At 36.7% G+C, this 22,213-nt stretch overlaps 1 protein-coding gene and 1 long non-coding RNA gene across 2 annotated transcripts; one reads left to right on the top strand and one right to left on the bottom strand.

Annotated features, from left to right (window-relative positions):
* The first annotated feature begins 1,752 nt into the window (after positions 1–1,752).
* On the top strand, positions 1,753–3,485 carry LOC137717283 (uncharacterized). Its single transcript, XR_011065768.2, has 3 exons — positions 1,753–2,741; positions 2,895–3,128; positions 3,378–3,485. It is a non-coding gene; the product is annotated as an uncharacterized LOC137717283 (long non-coding RNA).
* Positions 3,486–17,145: 13,660 nt separating this feature from the next.
* Positions 17,146–20,427, bottom strand: LOC148690503 (esterase-like). The gene is made up of 5 exons (XM_088686687.1): positions 19,921–20,427; positions 19,252–19,461; positions 18,634–18,803; positions 18,264–18,528; positions 17,146–17,626 (listed from the first exon to the last, which is right to left on the bottom strand). Exons 1-5 carry the CDS (start codon positions 20,189–20,191, stop codon positions 17,370–17,372), a joined length of 1,173 nt encoding a protein of 390 aa, XP_088542813.1. The 5' UTR covers positions 20,192–20,427; the 3' UTR covers positions 17,146–17,369.
* Between the last annotated feature and the right edge of the window lie 1,786 nt (positions 20,428–22,213).

Raw genomic sequence — 22,213 nt, forward strand, 5'->3', positions numbered from 1 at the left:
TCAAAATATTGTTCAATGTTGTCAAGATTAACAAGACTGTTTTGGACGGAAACCGGCTTACTTTCATTAATTAAACACCAATCTGAAGGGAGACTGATGTCTGACCACCTAATGGTTCTTGGTACTCTTATGTTTGCGCTTTCTTGGGTTGTTTGGATTAAAAGAGTGTGGTCGCGAGGACTTTTGTTCAAAGCTTGAAAATTCATGTTTGTGCCAGTGACTTTGTAATAAATTCTAAAAATAAGTGCCAAAGGCTGTGTTCCTTCCAGTACTTGGTACCCGGAGGTTTTGATATTGAGAGTAAGAGCTTTTAAAACATGTGGATCTAAAAGACTTATTGTGAGATCAAGAAAGCAATCAAAATGGATAGGTCCGTTGTAAAGACTAGATTCGATCATTCCTAGTATACTATCGTTGAAATCAGTAAATCTAGCGTTGCGAGGACATAAAAATATAGAAGTGGTAAGGCCTTTTCGTGTTAATGGTTTGACTGCAATTTGAACTAAACCAATATGAAGATAGTTATGACCATTTTTGCGATGCGCTTTGATTTGTTATGGAGAAAATAATTGACAAGTCTCATGTTCTTTGCTAAGAGCATAAGCCTTCTCAACTGTTTTGACGTGATGTTCGGATTTAAAAGAGGTCAAAGACCATTTTTTCTTGTAAATATTTTGGGTTGAAACTTTTGGAATGTTCCAGTCAGAAAAATCAATACTTTCGTCTGTTTGAAAATCCAGTTTTTGTTCTTCATTGACAATGTCAGGTATAGTTCCTAAGTTGGATCTAGAGCTAGTGCTGGTCATTGAATTAGATCTAAATAATCTACTCATGATATGCACAAAACAAGTATACTATATGCAAGACTTAAAAGATTCACCTTCCTCGTATGTCTAGACTCTTCCCCCGCTCATGCCTCTCCTGAGTCTTACTGTTTGGACCACGTCTTACTGTTTGGCTGGAAGAACGAAGAACTGAGGACCGACGATTAAGAAATGCAGATAAGATACAAGTATGTGAATAGCAAAGAACAGATTAGATAGATGCTAATGCAATTACCAACCACTTGGCTCTGATACCAAATGTGGCGAAACTAACAACAGCAGGCGGCAAAGCTGTCCATAGAATTTAGAGAATATATATATATATATATATATATATATATATATATATGTATATTCTGTTTTGTGCAAAAGAAATGAAAGTAGCTTTGTTTAGTTTTGGGTGGAATGGCTTCAATTTGTTTTCAATTTTGGTATTTGACTTCTAGGGTTTTGGATTTGGAGGTTTTCAATTTTGTGTACTTCAGGGGCGCCCATTTACAAGAAGGCAAATGAGAATTAAATTGAAATCCTTAACCATACCATACCGCAATACCAAAAATATTTTAGGAATCCCGAAATTTGGAATACCCAACCATACACTTGGTTGGCTTTTGTTATGCACGTGAGATTATTAGAGATTTGGATTACCTATGTTTGTTAGCTGATAAGAAATATGTATTATTAGGGTTACTAGCTTAAATGGTCATGATTGTATTACAACTCCTGTATAGGATATGAATCATGGATATTCACGGTGATAAAGCCGGAATGATAAGGATCACACAATGGATAGTCTCCTTGTCAATCAACACCCACTACAAGAAAATATGGTAATTGCAACATCTTTTTTACGACGTGTGGTGCAGCCCTGATAATAACTATTAAATTTTATTATTTTATGCGCACTAAACTTTGGTGCTCTGTTGTTTACGACAGGAATAAGTTTTGTCGCACAACCTCTATTGTGAATAAGTAGAAGAAAAAAAGCATAACTGCACGCTCTCATCTCTTTCTCGCTCTCCGCCTCCCTCGTTCTCCGCCTATCTCCCTCTCTTCAAAGCATAGATCCTTCTTTGCCACTCTTGTCACAACCTGTCAACCACTTATGCTACAGAATTGAACTAGGTAAGGAGTTATGTTTCTTGTTGCTCTCTCAAATCTCCCCTTCCCTAACCCTAATATTTTTTGTCATATCTTAGTTTTTTCTTTTTGCTGCTAGAAATTCGAATTCAACGTCATCCCTTCTCATTCGATAAGATTATTTGAGGAATTATCTTCTAATTTGTTTTTTCTCGGTGTTGTTTCATCATTTTTCCACAAATTCCAATCTTATCTATTCTCCATTAGTTCTCCTAGTGTTTAGGGGTTTTTTTTTTGTTTTTTTTTTTGTTTTGCCTTTTCTATGTTCAATTTCATCATTAATTGCTAATATTGTTGGAGGATTTTTTGTAATTCAAGCTAGTCAAAGAAGTATGCTAGCTTGGTTTTGTTTATTTATTCTTTATTGGCACTAGTGACTCAATGAGCAAGAGAAGCAAAAATTTGGGGGTGGATTAATTGGAGAAGGATGAGGAATAAAGCATTGTTGAATGCAGAGACAATGGCAGTGCTTTTGTGAAGAAGCACAGAGTGGTCAGAAAAAGGTGAGATTTGTATAGGAAAAGGGAAGAACTCTTTGGAAAGGAATGGTGAATGATGAGTAGAAATGAGAGCAAGACGGAGGAGAAAATGGAAAGTGGGCCTCTAAGAAAAGTGAGAATAGGGTGTAGTTTAAAGGTAGAAGGTGAAGTGGGGCATTCTGATGACATCAATATAGGGAAAGGTTTGCAAAGAAGCAAGAGAGTAGGTTATTTTCTTGGGGCCATAAAGGATCATACGAAGCAGGAAGAAAGAAAAGTAAATAAGCATTCCAAGAAAGTAAGTAATTTGTAAATTCTTGGTTTATGTCATTTGTTGTCAATGTTGTGACTTACTCGTTTTCGTTAATAAGTTACAACTTAAGTTGGCATCTGAAAGATTACCTAACTGTTTGAACAATCTCTATTTGAAATGTAATGCTTTATTTTACAGGTGCTATTTTTTCAGGAACCTATTCTATGTAAAAACATCCCTAGAATAGTTCCTGTTAATGGCTCGAAGTCATTTCTAATCTTGAATGTAAGTAAAATGATGTGGGAAGTGCTCAATATGTGTCCAATTTACACGTTGGAAGAAAGCCATGTGTATTCGTAGGCATGCCTTTGGCGATCAGTATCGAGCCTGATACAGGTGTCAAAGGGCCATGAAAACTTGAAATGGTTTTTGGTAAGTAAATCTCAACATTCTAAATCATATGATTGTGCTGGTGAAGTAATTTCCCCTTGAATATGGTTTTCTGCTACGCATCTATCTGTTTGTAATGCTAAGTCCGAAAAGGAGTCTCTCCTATTGCACTTGATGTTTACAATTTCAAAGGGCTTAGTGTGGCCCTTTCTATGGGCATCGCATACCTTTTTGTTCGTTTAGGCAAATGTGCTGATAAACTTTACTAAGAAAACCTTGGTTTTTTGGTAGTCTATTCAAGCGTTTGCCAACTTGTAGATGTCGTTGGCTCATTCCAAGAAGTGACCACTATACTTAAGAACCAAAAGCACTATTATGAAGAAATAGTGAAGTACGATGGCAGGTAAATTTACCATTGTTGGAAGAATTATTCAACATTCAACTATCAATTCTATAATTCTATAAGGAAATGATTACAAATGTTGAGTTATTTGATTGCCCCAAGTTTAAGGACATATTTGAGGAGGTTTATGACGAGAGGTGGAAGCAAGAGTTTGAAGACAATTCTACATGGTTTGTACTAGCATGAGAACTTTGACATAGGAATATAGAACCTATAAACGTTTTGATCATGCATATATGTTTCATTAATGTAAGTGAAATACATTCTTTGATATCTGAGTGTTTCTCCTTTTGTGAATTATGAATTGTATTGGTATTGGATTTTATTTTAGTTCGAAATATGTAGTAATAATTCACACGAAACAATTATGGTGAAACTGTTAAAAATAATGTAATTGTGGCGTCCCATTTGACGCCCAATATTTTTTTTATACCTAGTGCCAATTATTTGCAACGCGTTACTTGCCATCTCAAAACCGTAGCAAATAGTATTTGCGACGTGTTGAAAACGTCGCATATAATCTGATAGGAGCATATTTATGCGACTTAGTTAGCTTGTTCTTGTGCATTTTTGTTGTTATTTCTTAGTTAATGTAGTATTTCAAGTTATTTTCGCGTATTTGTAGGTCCAAAGGGTTAAAACAGCAAGCAAGTGCATTTTGGAGCAGTTTTGGGCACTAAATGGATAGCACATGTATAGGGCCAAGATGGATGGACGGACAAATTTGGAGTTCAAAAGGCTAGGAATCTGATAAGAAGATGAAGAAATTAAATTAAAGACAAAGAAGATAAGGAATCAGCTCAAAAGAGGAAACATTATCCAAAACCTTATCTAACCTTATCTAACCTTATCTTATCTTATCCTATTGTAACCTTATCATGCCTTAATCTTAGCTGCAAATGGACCTAAATATATATATTTCTAGAACCTATATCTAGAAGCATTCTCTTCTAGAAGTCCCAAATCAACCACAAAAGCATATTGTTTCTAGAAACCCTACAAAGGTGGCCCTTATTCCTTTCTAAAAAGCCTTGCCTTGCCTTGCAACCCATTCTCCTTTCCCTCCAATATTTGCCACACCCCTCTATCCCTTTTCCCTTGTGGATTTTGATTTATTAGGCCTTATTCCTTGTGGATTTGGGTTATACAAATCCTTTTCTGAAATTAATTAGGCCAAACCCCCTCCTAAGTGGATTTAATGACTTGTGCCAAACCCTAGGGCCCTAATCCTTAAAATCTGTTAAGTTGTAACCCTAATCTAATTAACCCTAGGGTTGGCCGAACCTATATATACGTATTTTCAGCCACAATTTCGGGAGAACCCTAATGCCATTCAGAAAAACCCTTGCCGCAAGCCCTAGACACCATTCTACGTCATTCATTCAATCCATTCACTTCCATCTACAACCTGCCACAACTTTCCACCCTTCTCAGCCATCATTCATCATCCTAAGCAAGAATACACCATTCATCACCCCCAAAACCACCAACCACACCTTGTGCCGCAGCAATGAAGAAGAAGGAGAGGCCTTAGACGTGCATGCCATTCAAATTGAAGTTGCGGGAACATTTTAGGTGTAATCTTTCTTGGTTTTCAATGTTTAAACTCAATAATCTTGGTTTTGTGAGTATGAGGAACTAATCCCCTCTTAGCTAGGGGGAATTTCGAAACCATGGCTGTATTTGCAATATGATTTGATTACTTCCAGTTGTGATTTTATGAATTGTTGAATTCAATTTACTTATCTGTTTGAATTAAAACTTGTTGTGTATGTGGGTTGAGAGTGCACACTTAATTTGCATGCATAAATCTGATGCTAGGATATAAGGGAGCTTCACCTAATCGTTGTGAACTTATATTCATAAGTAGTAAAGGTTGTTAGTCACAATCATGTTAAGTAAATTCCTGGCATAAGTATCATGCACTTTCATAGTTAGGAACGCCTTGTCAACACTTATGATTTTCATAGAATTTAATGATCTTTGATTGTTTCTCTATTATGCGCTTTCATGTAGAGAACTTTTGAGGAATAATTTGATTACGATGCGCTAATTCCATTCAATTCAATGACTTAAGGAAAATCTGAGGGTTAATTTAAGCGTACCTAATTAATTTAGGGTGTTGAGGTTCATGGTTCATTGAAAAAGCAACTGGAGATTGTTTTGTATGCAAGTATGTCATGTGTGGAGAAAGACCTCCTAGTTAGCCCACCATCCATCTATTTCCACCAAATTCGTGCAAATATGCCTAGGTTCAGTACTTATTTTGTTTACTTTATTTTCGTCCAAAACCAAATCCCCCTTTATTTTGGAATGTCTAACTAGTTAGAATCTATTTTAGATTTTGTTTTCAAGTTTTTTGAGTCAAGTTAAAACTAAAATTCGTCCAAAATTGTGTTTAGAGTCAAATCTGCCCAGTTTGTGTTTTTAGGCAGTTTTGAGTGTTTTTAGCTTATTTTGAGTTTTGTGAACTTGTTTTGAGTCTTTAAGTTTAGTTAAGTGTTTTAAAGCTTAGGTTTATCTATTTGAGTTAGTTTAAAGTGTTTTAGCAATCCCTTCTAATCCCTGGTTTAAGAACGATCCCTACTTACATATATACTATAATTGTCAAAAGAGGGTTTAATTTGTGTGTTAAGTTAATTTTCGCATCAAATTTTGGCGCCGTTGCTGGGGATTAGCAACTTTGCTAATCCTTTGTTATTTCTTTTTGTTTAATTTCGTGTGTTTTTTGTTTTAATTGCTGACTTTGTTTTGTTTTCTTATTTTTAGGTACTAGTTTATGACTCGAAGTTCTCAACCGGTTCGTGCACATATCTTAGACTTTGACGACGATTTCGAGTGAACTTTGAGAAGGAAGAAGAATCAACAAGAGCCCCAACCACTTCAACCTGCACCAGATCTTGAAGAAGACGAAGTACAAGTGGAAGAGTAGATCACGACTCAGATTTTTGAGGAAGAACAAGCTATGGCAGCAAACAATCGAACAATCAAGGAGCTTTCCGCTTCGGGATTGGACAATGCCATGCCTTTATGCATTCAATATCCAAAGGCAGCCCCAGACAAGACCGACGAGTTCGAATTAAAGTCTAGCTTACTGCACCATATTCCTAAGTTCCATGGGTTGTCCATGGAAGATCCTAATAAACACTTGAAGGAGGTTGAGGTTGTTTGCTCAAGCATGACCCCGGTGAATGTTGATGGGAGCATTTTGAAGATGAAGGTTTTTCCTTTTTCTCTCTTGGAAAAGGCTAAAGATTGGTTGTATGAACTAGCCCCCGGAACTGTCACATCATAGGAGAGTATGAAACGGGCGTTTTTGGAGAAGTTTTTCCCAACTTCTCAAGTCATTCTTTTACGTAAAAGGATTAGTGGCATTTAGCAAAACCAAGGTGAATCATTTCCAACTTATTATGAACGTTTTAAAACTCTTGTTGCTTCATGTCCACAACACCAAATGAAGGAGGAGCTTCTTCTTTAATATTTCTACGAAGGGCTTCTACCAATTGAACGTCAAATGCTAGACACCTCAGCGGGAGGAGCTTTAGTGGACAAAACACCCATGGCTGCCAAGACTCTCATTGCCAACCGAGCTTTAAATGCTCAACAATATGAAGGCGTTGGTCAAAGAGACATACCACAGCAGCAACAAGTTAATGAGGTAAGTGCTACTTCTGAACTTCAAAATCAAATGGCTAATCTTACTTCTTTTCTTTCGCAGGTGGTTGAAATACCAAAGGTACAAAGTGTGGCTGTTTGTGGCGTGTGCTCAATGAATGGACATCTCACAGATAAGTGCCCTCAATTGATCGAGAACGGAGGGTGAGAATCTGCCAATGCTGTGGGTTATGGGAGCCAAAACCAACCAATTAGTGATCCTTTCTCTAATATATACAATCCTGGTTGGAAAGATCATCCAAATTTCAAATGGAGGGAGCCCCAACAACCCCAACAACAAAGTGCATTTAGGCAGCAACCTCTGGGATTCTACAAAAAGCCGTATGCACCCACATAACCCTAAGCACAACCTGCCCAATCCAAATCAGTTCGTCCATAGATAATGATCAAAATTTTCAATTACTAACTTCTATGGCGCAGGGAATGCAAAATAAGGACAAAAAGGTTGATGAATTAAAGAAGCAAGTAGGGCAGATTGCGAAGTTCATGGGCCAATTCAGAGAACAAGGCAAGTTGCCTAGTTCAACCGTTATCAACCCAAAATGAGGATTCAAATCTGCTAAAGCAATCATGTTGCAAAGTGGAAAACAAGTTGGAACAGCCTCACGACCATCTAAATCAGTCCCAACTGAGGACGAAAAGTTGCAATTCGAGAAGGAGGAACAAGAGCAAGCCACGACAAGGGTAGCACCAACCATGCCACAGCTACCCAAACATTCCCATTTGTCTTCCAAAGGTAAGGAGGTTCCAAATTCGATTATTTCTAATATTATTCCCCCAAATGTACCCTTTCCTCGTAGATTCATGCAATCGAAGAAGGAGGAGGTTGAAAAGGACATTTTGGAGACATTTAGAAAAGTACAAGTCAATATACCACTTTTGGATGCAATTAAGCAAGTTCCAAGGTATGCCAAGTTTTTAAAAGAACTTTGCACCACTAGGAAGAGAATTTCGAACAAGGAGGTTGTCAAGGTAAGTGAAAATGTCTCGGCCATCTTACAACGTAAAATGCCCCCTAAATGCAAAGATTCGGGTAGTTTTACAATTCCTTGTATTATTGGGAATAATCCTTTTGAACATGCCATGCTAGACTTAGGTGCATCTATTAATGTCTTGCCTTACTCAATTTATGCATCTATGAACCTAGGTGAGTTAAAAAATGATGGTGTGATTATTCAATTGGCCGATAGATCTAATGCCTATCCAAAGGGTGTTTTGGAAGATGTTTTAGTGCAAGTCAATCATTTAATCTTTCCAACGGATTTCTACATGCTTGAAATGGAAGAATCAGACCATTCCCCTTCGTTGCCAATCCTCCTTGGACGCCCATTCATGAAAATTGCCCGCACTAAGATTGATGTGTTTAATGGGACTTTGACAATGGAATTTGATGGGGAGGTTATTAATTTTAATCTTTCTAAATCTACAAGTATCCTAGTGATGATCATTCATGTTTTTCTATTGATGTAATTGATTCCTTGGCGCAGGACCATTTTGAACAATTGAATGAAGATGCACTTGAATTGGTCATTATAAGAGGAATGGAAGTAAAAAACAATGGATCAGCCACATTGGCCACCCACAGCATGCATGGAGAACACCATGTCGTGCCTCCTAATGTACATATGATTGAGATAGTGGCTATCCTTGAGTCATTGCCACTACAATCTGGTAAGTCTTCGGACGCAATTTCAATTTCAATTTTTCGCTAATAAGCCATTTCCTTCAGTTGTGCAGCCACTTTCTCTGGAACCTAAACCATTGCCAAGTCATTTGAAGTATGTTTTCTTGGGAGACCAAAAGACCTTGCCCGTCATTATCTCATCCTCAGTCACGGCACAAGAAGAAGGTAAGCTAGTGAGGGTGTTAAAGGAGTACAAAACAGAAATTGGTTGGACCTTAGCCGACATCAAGGGAATAAGCCCTCCCACATGCATGCATCGTATACTTTTGGAGGAGGGGTCTAAAGCATCTCGAGAGGCTCAACGCCGACTCAACCCTCCAATGATGGAAGTTGTGAAGAAGGAGATAATCAAGCTATTGGATTATGGAGTGATCTATCCAATTTCGGATAGTCGTTAGGTTTCTCCGATTCAATGTGTTCCAAAGAAATTTGGAGTAACTGTGGTGACAAATGCCGAAAATGAGCATGCAACTTTAAGGAGATAATCAAGATATTTACTTGGCATTAAGGTTATTATTTTCACTGATCATGCAACTTTAAAGTATTTGTTCACCAAGAAAGAAGCTAAACCAAGGTTAATTCGATGGATGCTACTTCTTCAAGAGTTTGACATCGAAATTAGAGACAAAAAGAGGAGTGAAAACGTGGTGGCTGACCACCTAAGCAGTATGCTACATGAGGAGGAGCCCTTACCTATTTTAGAAACATTCCCTGATAAGCAATTGTTGTCCATTAAGGTAAGTGAGCCTTGGTATGCTGATTTGGTGAATTATTTGGTGGCTAAACAAGTTCCAAACACTTTAAACAAAACCCAACGTGATAAATTGAAAAAAGATGCTAGATTTTATGTTTAGGATGATTCATACTTGTGGAAATATTGCTCAGATTAGATTATACGTAAGTGTGTGCATGACATGGAATTCAATTTTATTTTAACATTCTGTCACACTTATGAATGTGGGGGACACTTTGGGAAACAACGCACAGCCCTTAAGGTTTTAGAATGTGGATTTTATTGGCCAACTTTATTTAAGGATGCTAGAACCTTTTGTATGTCTTGTGATCGTTGCCAAATAATGGGTACTATAAGTGCAAAGGATCAAATGCCGCAAAATGTCATACTTCCTATTGAAATTTTTGATGTTTGGGGCATTGATTTTATGGGTCATTTTCCTTCCTCACATGGTTTCCTTTATATCTTACTTGCTATGGATTATGTGTCGAAATGGATGGAAGCAAAAGCCACCCAAACTAATGATTCTCGAGTGGTTGCAGATTTCATTAGAACTAACCTATTTGCAAGGTTTGGAATGCCACGAGTAATCTTAAGTGATGGAGGTTCTCACTTTTGCAATCGAACCATTGAGGCTTTGCTCAAGAAGTACAACGTTACGCATAAGGTTTCAACACCTTATCATCCTCAAACCAATGGGCAAGCCGAGGTTTCAAATAGGGAGATCAAGCAAGTTCTAGAGAAGATCGTTGGACCAACAAGGAAGGATTGGAGCGTACGTTTGGAGGATGCATTGTGGGCATATCGCACGACATATAAAACACCCCTTGGCATGTCCCCATTTCGGCTAATCTACGGCAAACCATGCCATCTTTCTCTAGAATTGGAGCACAAGGCGCATTGGGCTGTCAAAACATTCAACATGGACCTTGATGCCGCTGAAATTCATAGGAAGCTCTAATTGAATGAACTTGAAGAGATTAGGCATGAGGCTTATGAAAACGCTCGAATTTACAAGGAGAAGACAAAGGCTTTCCATGATAAGATGATTCGAGGCAAATCATTCTCCATTGGGCAGAAAGTGCTACTCTTTAATTCCTACCTTCGCTTGTTTCGTGGTAAGTTGTGTTCTAAGTGGGTTGGCCCGTTTTTTATTACTAATGTATTTCCTTATGGTGTAGTCCAAGTTCAAAGCTTGAAAACAGGACAAGAATTCAAAGTGAATGGCCATCGGTTAAAGCCCTACTATGAGAATTTCAAGGAGCGTGTTGTGGATGATGTACCCCTCCATGTCGTGGGTACTAGTGAAGCTTAATATGGCATATTCGTCCGGCTGGAAGACGTTAAAGCAAGCGCTTCTTGGGAGGCAACCCATGCATTCAACAAGGAGAAGATGGAACTTCCACTCCAAACCCATATTTGCGTTTCTAAACCCTTCTCTTTGCTGCTTTATTTTATCATGCTTAGTTGTTTGTTATTTGTTTACTTCTGTGTGAGTCTTCGTGTGAAACATTGAGGACAATGTTTGATTTAAGTGTTGGGGGGTGGGGGAGGGGTAAACAAGTGTTTTTATGCAAATTCAATTCGTGGGATTCTATCACCTATCACTTCTAATGTTGTTTCTCACTGTTTTAAGTGTTTTTAGTGCATTTTGAACTGTTTTGGTGTGTTTTGAAGTAAAAATCCGAAAAATTGAAAAAAAAATTGAAAAAATAAGTGTTTTGAAAAAGCCAAAAAGAGTCGTTTGTGTGTGTTTGTTTGTGTCTTAGGGTACCTTCCAACACAATGATGAGGATTTGGTTTTTAATGCATGACTGTTAAAGAGAGTTACAAGCATAGATGGAAGTTTGATATGCTCTTTGGTTTATGCGTGGTTGTAGTTATAATTTATGAATTCACATGTAATCACAAAGGATAAAATCAGTTTTTGTAACATGCTTGAAGGAAGGTACTCAAACTAAAGCTACATCCTTGAAAGACTTGAGCCTAAAACGTTCTTTGGAGAGTATAAATCTATGATTCTAAAACGTTCTTTGGAGAGTATAAATCTATGATTAAGTATGCTCAGAATAAGGATTGCTTAAATCTATGTGAGTGGTGATCTTTGACAGGTTATGTTTCATTGGAAATCCCTGAGGCAAACGTTGGAAGGTTTAGATTGTATGCTTTGCTTCTTTTGTTTGTTTGTTTTGCTCGAGGACTAGCAAAAGCTAAGTGTGGGGGAATTTGATAGGAGCATATTTATGCGACTTAGTTAGCTTGTTCTTGTGCATTTGTGTTGTTATTTCTTAGTTAATGTAGTATTTCAAGTTATTTTCGTGTATTTGTAGGTTCAAAGGGTTAAAGTAGTAAGAAAGTGCATTTTGGTTCATTTTGGAGCAATTTTGGGCACTAAATGGATAGCACATGTATGGGCCAAAATGGATGGACGAATTTGGAGTTTAAAAGACTAGGAATCTGATAAGAAGATGAAGAAATTAAATTAAAGACAAAGAAGATAAGGAATCAGCTCAAAAGAGGAAACATTATCCAAAACCTTCTCTAACCTTATCTAACCTTATCTAACCTTATCTTATCTTATCCTATCCTAACATTATCATGCCTTAATCTTAGCTGCAAGGGGACCTAAATATATATATATTTCTAGAACCTATTTCTAGAAGCATTCTCTTCTAGAAGTCCCAACTCAGCCACAAAAGCACATTGTTTCTAGAAACCCTACAAAGGTGGCGCTTATTCCCTTCTAGAAAGCTTTGCCCTGCCTTGCAACCCATTCTCTTTTCCCTCCAATATTTGCCGCACCCCTCTATCCCTTTTCCCTTGTGGATTATGATTTATTAGGCCTTATTCCTTGTGGATTTGGGTTATACAAATCCTTTTCTGAAATTAATTGGGCCAAACCCCCTCCTAAGTGGATTTAATGACTTGTGCCGAACCCTAGGGCCCTAATTCTTAAAATCTGCTAAGTTGTAACCCTAAACTAATTAACCCTAGGGTTGGCCGAACCTATATATACGTATTTTCAGCCACAATTTCAGGAGAACCCTCATGCCATTCAGAAAAACCCTTGCCACAAGCCCTAGACACCATTCTACGTCATTCATTCAATCCATTCACATCCATCTACAACCTGCCACAACTTTCCACCCTCCTTAGCCATCATTCATCATCCTAAGCAAGAATACACCATTCATCACCCCCAAAACCACCAACCACACCTTGTGCTGCAGCAAGGAAGAATGAGGTGAGCCTTTAGATGTGCATGCCATTCGAATTGGAGTTGCTGGAACGTTTTAGGTGTAATTTTTCTTGTGTTTTCAATGTTTAAACTCAATAATCTTGGTTTTGTGAGTATGAGGAACTAATCCCCTCTTAGCTAGGGGGAATTTCGAAACCATGGCTATATTTGCAATTGATTTGATTACTTCCAGTTGTGATTTTATGAATTGTGAATTCAATTTACTTATCTGTTTGAATTAAAACTTGTTTGTGTATGTGGGTTGAGAGTGCACACTTCATTTGCATGCATACATCTAATGCTATGATATAAGGGAGCTTCACCTAATCATTGTGAACTTATATTCATAAGTAGTAAAGGTTGTTAGTCACAATCATGTTAAGTAAATTCCTGGCATAAGTATCATGCGCTTTCATAGTTAGGAACACCTTGTCAACACTTATGATTTTCATAGAATTTAATGATCTTTGATTGTTTCTCTATTATGTGCTTTCATGTAGAGAACTTTTGAGGAATAATTCGATTGCGATGCGCTAATTCCATTCAATTCAATGACTTAAGGAAAATCTGAGGGTTAATTTAAGTGTACCTAATTAATTTGGGGTGTTGAGGTTCATGGTTTATTGAAAAAGCAACTGGAGATTGTTTTGTATGCAAGTATGTCATGTGTCGAGAAAGACCTCCTAGCTAGCCCACCATCCATCTATTTCCACCAAATTCGTGCAAATATGCCTCGTTTTAGTACTTATTTTGTTTACTTTATTTTCGTCCAAAACCAAATCCCCCTTTATTTTGGAGTGTCTAACTAGTTAGAATCTATTTTAGATTGTGTTTTCAAGTGTTTTGAGTCAAGTTAAAACTAAAATTCGTCCAAAATTGTGTTTAGAGTCAAATCTGCCCAGTTTGTGTTTTTAGGCAGTTTTGAGTGTTTTTAGCTTATTTTGAGTTTTGTGAACTTGTTTTGAGTCTTTAAGATTAGCTAAGTGTTTTAAAGCTTAGGTTTATCTATTTGAGTCAGTTTAAAGTGTTTTAGCAATCCCTTCTAATCTCCGGTTTAAGAACGATCCCTACTTACATATATACTACAATTGTTAAAAGAGGGTTTAATTTGTGTGTTAAGTTAATTTTCACATCATAATCGACCAACATTTACGACACCTATGTATTGTGACCCGTCATTGGCTGTCGCAAGCCCATCGTAAAAAGGGTTGTTGCAACGCTTTTTACTGTTTTTGTGACACGTTTTGACAGTCCCAAAAGGCCATTTTTTTTGGTAGTGACCATTTTTGGTATAAATATTAGGGGTCCCTACACTCCTTCACACGCAAGAAACCCTAAAGCTCAGGCCCCATTTACTGAGATATTGCATATAGAAGGAGGTGAGCTGTCGAAGAGCCCTAACCACAACAAGATGTCTTCTTTAGGTAAGTGCTTATTCTAGCTATGCGATTATATTACTCTACTGTTCATTCTTATACATAATATATTTCACACTGCATTCATTTTGTTTCAAAAGTTACGATATGTAATTAGTAGTGGGCTACTGACCCGACTTTGAAATTTTAACAGGATAACGTGATAATGTGTGTACATTAATAGTAAAGCAAATAATGTGTGTAGACATTAATAGGAAAGCACTTTGGCGCTCATGATAAAGACTCTCCCTTATCAGAAAACACATGTTTAGATGTCATTTTATTTCAAGTACATTTTTTTTTATAATTTGTTACATTGTGTAATTTGATTTTGATTGATCCTAGAAATGAACGGAAGGAGGGGAATTCCTATGTAAAGCTGCTCTATGCGATATTACATGGGACTTACATCTTATACCTACTTGTATATAAATCACACCTTTAATAAAGAATAATACAAAATTGAATTAACTCAAATTACTCAATTATTTTTATCTTGGCACTAGAGCAGAGCTTGTCTCTTCCCAAACACAAACCCTAGCTGAAACACAAACCATAGCTGACCATATTTTCTGGTTTGCGTACCGAACTCAAACCCAAACTAGTCTACCGAAATCCTAACCTATTGATGGCCGAAAGATGAAGGCTAGAGTCGTTATTTTCGCCAACCAACCCTCGACAAACTCCAGTGGATCCGCCAACATCAATGCCTACCTTTTGGTTCAAGTTAAGTAACTCAAACTTTAGGGACTAGTCGAATATGATCAAAGTACACGCTGCAGTGGCTAGGAAAGCTTGCTTATTTCACTGAATAAAAACCTTGAAGTTGAAAAAACTGATCCCGACTATACCAAGTGAATCACCGAAGATGCAATTGTTAGGGGATGGTTGTTGAAAACCATGGAACCCCATGTGATTGGTTTGTTTATTGATTTCCAATGGCCAATGACATTTTGGAAAGTGCAACCCAAATGTTTTATGATGGGTTTGACGAGTTTCAAATCTATCGAACTCTGCTGCAGGGCTACACGAACGAAGCAAGAAGGTCGTCCGATCAACATGTATTTTGCCAAACTAAAAAGTATCTGGTGAGAACTTGATAAGCGTCGTCCTAGCAAAATGGTATGTACAACAAATCTGAAGAGTCGCAAGGCAAAGATGATTAATGAATGAGGTTATGACTTTCTTGCTACCCTCAATGATGTATTCGATAGCGTCTAGAGTGATTACCTTCAGACAAAGCCACTTCCTAATGTGGAAGAATGAACGAGGTTATGACTTTCTTGCTAGATTCAATGATGTATTTGATAGTGTCCATAGTGATTACCTTCTGACGAAGCCACTTCCTAGTGTGGGAGAATGCTTTAAAAGTGGTTCATCAAGAGGCCGAGAGATAATCAACTATGCTTGAAACTAAGGATCAGTTGGTGACTCTTCCATGGCCATGGTGGCCAAGAAGTCTGCTTTTAAAATTTCCCGCACTACTTGCCTCTCTGATATGGAGTAGGAGAATCTCCATTATGTTTTCTGCAATGGTACTCGGAAAACAGATGAAACATGTCTAAAAAACATGGTTATATAGTGGAGAGTCGTAAACAATGGTACTCGAAATCTCCATTATGTTTTTGGGGAGTCGTAAACAACTGAAGGCTGAAAGGAATTCTTGTACAGGACAAGCCAAAGTAGCTGATATATAGTGGAGAGTCGTAAACAATGGTACTAGAGTTGCAGCGATAGCTGCTGGCCGTAATAAGTAGGAACCAACTGGCAGTAACAGTGATTCCAATATGACTTTCATCAAAACCACAACTAGCCATAAGACCCTTGAACTGGTCTTGTCACTTATTGACCAACTATCTTCTCTCCGTGATATTGTTGATGACACAGGTACTCTTGGTAAGGTTTCAATTACATCTGTGGATAGAGATGCGGTGAGATTGTTGACTTTGGTGCAACTGATCCACATATGAAAAATCCCTGTTTCATTATATGACAACACCTCCTAAAGAGAATGTTGTTATGGCCAATGGTGATGTTGTCCCAGTAACAGGGCCCGACTCTATTGCCTTATATCTCACTTTATCTTTATACCGTAGGTTGTTAATTCTTGCTTTTTTGAACCACTTATTGTTAGTTGGTCAAGTTACTGAACAATTGGATTATATTGTATTAATGTTTTCTACATTTTGCCTACTTCAAGATATCTAGACTCGAGCAATCATCCAGTCGAGTACATCAAGTTTGTAATAGTAATAACGAGTGCGTTGAGAAGATTTTGGTTGTGGCATTGTTGAATTGGGCATGCATCTTTTGAATATTTGCACAAGTTGCATCCATCTTTATTTAATGGTATTCAAGACTCAGAGTTAAAATGTAATGTTTGCACTTTAGCTAAAAGTTATTGTGTTTCGTACCCTTTAAGTTTTAACAAAAGAGAATTTCCTTATGGATGTGGTTCATTCAGCTGTTCATGGTCCCTTCCCGATTACTACATGACATGGAATACGTTGGTTTGTTACATTTGTTAGACAATTGACTTGGGTCTATGTGATGAAAAATAAGAGTACATCAAGTTTGATTCGACCTCATGTTGAGGCAAAACTTGATCACCTCACACAAGTGTTGAAGATGTTTTTTTTTTTTTTTTTTTTTTTTTTTTTTTTTTTTTTTGGTTGAAAGTGTTGAAGATGTTGGAGACAGATTGTTTTAAGGCGCTATCTTTCATACTTTAATTGCGCCTACACTCGTGTGCAAAGCGAATAAGCCGGTAGATCTTTCTTTAGCCTCAAGTAGAATACGTTTTCTCAATAAACTTCAAACTAAAAATGAAGTGGGGCCACACTCTTCATATGGTTACATCAAATTATCTGCATTTGGAAACTACATGCCTTAAGGATGAAAGTGATACAACTTATACAAGTGGGCAAGTATATACTCATCATAAGAGTTTCCAATATAGTTACAACAGTACGGAATATTGGAGCCTTTATTTTTTGTGTGGTTCTAACCTACCACCTTAACGACTCAAAGTAGCTGATAAAAGGTGGAACATTATTGCAATAAAAGATTTCCAGTTTTCCACATGCATGCGTCTGCAGGAGTACTTATTTATGGATTAATTAATTTGTAATTAGTCTAAATCCTGTGACATGCATGTTTTAAAGGAAGGGGTGGATCTGAAAATGCTCCAGTTGAAATTTTGTCAAAAACAAACTTGTTAGCTGCCTCAGTATAATGAACGCCATCCCAATTCACTCTCACTGACGGGTTTTTGCACGAACCAACAAATATTTGGCTTCCATTGACTGTAACTGTTGTTCCACATCCAGCACTACTGCTATAGTTGTACTTCCCACCAAACCCACAACAAGCGACAAGTGGGAACTCAAACCCTGAAAAAAGTTTCAAGAAAGATTCATACAACGGAAAATATATAACATTAATGAAATTTCACTAATCTACGATTAGGTTTTAGGTGTGCTCTCGATTGTTATGAAAAACTGATAATCAACACATCATTTATCATATTATATAATACACTAACGCAAATATAAGTCCAACCAACCAAACCCTAAGGACTTGTGAGTCAAACAATGAATCTTAATTTTCGTGATGTGATTATACACCTCATTTTCCACAAGATAATTTTTTATTGATTTGGCTTGTTCACCTCAGTTGTAATATTAGATGGTATTGAATTGTGGTACATTATATTAAGTGGTAAAAATAGCACTAGTCGTCTAAGTTTATAAAGTTACATCTTAGCAGAGGTGACTTTTTTTACCTCCTACTATGTGAAAATGTTTGATTTAATCTAGTCGTACCATTGTTAAGTCGACCATTTTTATAGGACATTTCAAGTCCTAGCCATCCAACGTAACTGACAGAAAAACTTGAATGAACCTATTCCACTCAACATTTCTCTCAGCGTATCGTAACGTATGGTGAATTCAAGTTTTTCTAACAAGGGAGGCCACTAAAATGCAGGTATGTTTTGTGTATAAATATCATACAGTTTGGGTGGCTTACCATATTTTTTGGGCTCCTTGTAAAGAGAGTATTTGACAGAATATATGTCCACGTAAGTAAATGCAGCCAAAGGAAGATCCTTCCTAAGTTGAACTGTGGCTTCCTTCAATTGGTGGTTAAAATACTGAGCCACTTCATTGTAAGACTTTGCGCAGCCAACCTCATCCTTTTGAGCTGATGGAAAATTAGCTAAAATGTAAGGGAGACAGCCAATTGGCCCAGTGTTGTGGATCCAAAACGATCTGGCTCCCAAGTCATATATTTTCTACATTTGTGACATCACAACATTATCTCGATGATCATCGATTGGTAAACATATTACGGCAATAATCAAAAACCCACCAATTACGTCATTATTTTCAAAGGTTACCTGAATATTTGTTGAGAACTTGGTGATTATATCAGGAACAGATGCATTCACTTCCTTAATAGTCTTGTTTGCAAAGAACCCTTCCCCAAGGTCGTTCTGACCAATGTCAAATGTGTATAAAGCTTTGGGGAAGTACTCATCCTTGGGCAGTAAACTTGCAAATATTCCTCCTGGAAATCAAGATGAAGGGCATGGTTACTTAACATAATCACAACTAGCCCCTCTAGTTGCTCTACTTCTAGATGTTTAGGTATTTGATAATGGGTTTCAAAAAGAAACACACAGTTATCTAATTATATTTGTGCTACTGAACACATGAGAGCATTAAAAAGTGAAATGGTTCTCAAACTCATATTTTAATAAACATAAAAATTATTTTAATTCTTATTCTCTATATGTAAACGTGCCCAAAGCTCAAAAAACAAAATTTCGTTCCAAAACCCTAGTCATTATCTGTAATTGTGTTTGTACGACATATACTAACCACCAAAAAAGGGGAATCCTACTTATATGGGTTCCACCCATGTAAATGTTGCTTTTATGATCAGTAGATATTAATCCAAATTGGAACACGCATTGCAATTGATACATCAATACATTCAAGTTTTAGTAGTTTACCTCTTTGCCTTATAAGTCGTGATCTGAATTTGAGTCGCATGAACTGCATGTACTGAATATCAAGGAAGAAAGGGCTAAATCCACCATTTGGTATAACGCTATTGGGCAGCCTGATTGTGGAAGCTGCAGTGGCAAAATTTGCACCGTACGAGAAGTTGGTCCCAAGCGAATCCAAATATGCGCTTAGAAAAGGGTGGCCAACACTATTTGCTGAACCACAAAAGCTTTGTCAGACAACCACCACAGCACAAAAAATAAAAATTATTGAATAGATAAAACTCCAAAAACGAAAAGAAAAGAATTTTACAACTATATCTGAGGAATAATCGGGATGATTACGTCATGTTTGGATGTCATTTCCATTTTTTTTTATTTGTGCGATGACGGTTAAGTCACGTTAATATTCTATATTCTTATTATTTTTTATCTTATTATTTCTATAAAAAAAAATCAACATAAAATGTTGACATGTATATAGTGATGTGTGCTACTTCATCTAACGGAGGTATCTATTCCAAGTAGTTTCAGGTAAACTGTTTTAAGTTTCAAGATCATCAATGAAACAGTTTGGAAACAAGAAGTAATTTCATCCACATAAGAAATAAGTAGAAGCAAAGAAAACTATGAAATAAGTAAGAATTAAGGTAGTTAAAGAACAAATACACATACCGAGGAAATCGATTATGAGACGGCCATCTGAGAATCTTCCCTCCGGCATACCAAAAAATGTCTCGCCATAAGGAGGGGTTGGTGCAATAAGGGATGAAGCCAATCCGCCAGTATCTGAATTAGAGTCCCCAAGGTTAAAGACGGCTGGAAACTGACAGTCCTCCAAAGCGAAGGCAGTAGGGTTCAAAGTGGTGAGATGCAAGTGCGACAAAAGCATGTACGAGAAAAAGAATGAAATGATAACTTTGATAGTAATTATCGGTGACTCCATGGTTGAGAAAATAATATAACAATGATAATTGCAGATGAGATCGATGTATAAAAATTAAGATGTAACTATTACTGTTTATAGGATATGAAGGTCGAATTGAAGGTGGAATTTTCAAATTGCAGGTGGAATTTTCAAATTGCAAATTGCACGATTCTCAGCTAGGTGGAAGATTCTCAGCTAGGAATTGAAGGTGGAATTTTCAAATTGCACTACTTTTTCAATCCATCTAGATAAAACTAAAAGCTAACCCTTGAAAGAACACATGTCCATGTTTAAGTCGTGACTCGTGAGTTGTATTGTCCAATTCTACAAGGCCAGCAAGTAAGTTCCACAGAGAGCCATACACTTGGTTGGCTTTTGTTATGCACGTGAGATTATTAGAGATTACGATTACCTATGTTTGTTAGCTAATAAGGAATATGTATTATTAGAGTTTCTAGCTTAAACGATCGTGATTGTATTACAAAGCTTGTATAGGATATGAATTATGGATATTCATGGTGACAAGTCTGGATTGAAAACGATCACACAGTGGGTACGTAGTATCCTTATTAAACCACCGTCTTTGGTGTAAATATTAGGGTTCCCTGCTGACACAACCCGATCTCAATCGGTATTATCTACATACCATGATTGGCAAGTGCTAACCGAAACCTGAGGGTTACAAAAGCCATTCTAACATGCTTATGCTAACAACATGTAAAACATGGATGCAAATTTGTTGCAAAATAAAGTAAACATAATTAAAAATTCATAAATTAAACATGACATTGATCAGGTACTGATCATTGATAGTTAAAACATGAGAAATACTTGAACATGTCCAAAGCATACCACTAAGTAAGAAAACAGTGGGAGAAATATTATATAAAGGCGCGATTACAAAGAAAAGGGTCCTACATAAAAGGGAGGAAGGCTCGAAGCTACTAATATAGGAATGCCTCAACGCAGGAGTTGTATGCCTTGTTTCTAAGTCCTTAAGGGTGCACAAAACAAAGGGTGAGTGGAAGAAAGTTTATAATAATAATAATAAGTAAAACTAATTTGAACATACTAACCCCCAGTTTTAGAAAACTCATATAGTAATACATAATAGGTTTTTTTTGAAAACTTTAGCATGCTATAAAACGTTCATAAATAATATAACCATGTATTCAAATAGTGGTATCATAATCACTGAAAGGCAAATCTGTAAAAGGTTCATAAATCATATAACCGTGTACTTAAATAGGGATATCATAGTCGTCGAGAGCCAAATACGTAAAACGTTTCGTATATCATGTACCTATGTACTTAAATATTGAGATATTGCATACAAAGGGAGTTATACAGTCACGATTAAGCTATATTAATATTTTATATTCCTATTGTTTTTTATCTTATTATCTATATAAAAAAATCAATATAAAATATTAACATGATTTTACCGTGATCGTACAAAATAAAAAAGAATGGGAAGGACACTCAAACAGGAAGGCAAACAAGAATTTTAGGAGTAGTGTCACTTTTGTCAATAAAGTTGGTCCCACGTTGGGGGTTAGCTGCCAGAATTGACAAAACTAGTGGTGAACTACAATTCAATTTGGCAAATATTTTGTGTCCTTATGGACCACTGTGGCCCGACACAGGACCGTGCATTTTTTGTAGACCTCAAAGGCCTCTTTTAATGGATAAAATGAGCAGCATTAGATTAAAAAAATCTCTAAATTCAAATTATCAACTTGATGGGAAGAAAAATAGATGTTAGGATTCTAGATAGAAGTAGTCAATACATGGACAGTATTTCATCAAAGTAAACACAAATGCTTTGAGTGAAATAACCTTAAAAAATAATCACTTATCATTTTAAGAAACGTTCACAGATGATCATTTTTTGGAAAAAAAAAAAAAAAATTGAAAGACAAAAAGTAAAAAAACTTCAAAAGTTTAAAAGGCAACTTTGTAGTGAAGCCTTTAATAAAAATTTTGGTAATGAATATATATGAAATTTTTTTGGGCGACTGATACACCAAGAAATTGTAT

Source organism: Pyrus communis, chromosome 15, assembly GCF_041283825.1.
Source record: "Pyrus communis isolate YQ-2024b chromosome 15, ASM4128382v1, whole genome shotgun sequence".
NCBI classification, from domain to species: Eukaryota; Viridiplantae; Streptophyta; class Magnoliopsida; order Rosales; family Rosaceae; genus Pyrus; species Pyrus communis.

What these genes read in the sequence shown, in the direction of transcription:
- LOC148690503 (XM_088686687.1), bottom strand. Translation starts at nt 20,191, where the DNA reads ATGGAGTCACCGATAATTACTATCAAAGTTATCATTTCATTCTTTTTC. An exon ending in TCTCATAATCGATTTCCTCG is followed by an intron (nt 19,462 to 19,920) that starts GTATGTGTATTT and finishes TTTGTGGTTCAG; the next exon opens with CAAATAGTGTTGGCCACCCT. An exon ending in CAAGGAGCCCAAAAAATATG is followed by an intron (nt 17,627 to 18,263) that starts GTAAGCCACCCA and finishes AACTTTTTTCAG; the next exon opens with GGTTTGAGTTCCCACTTGTC.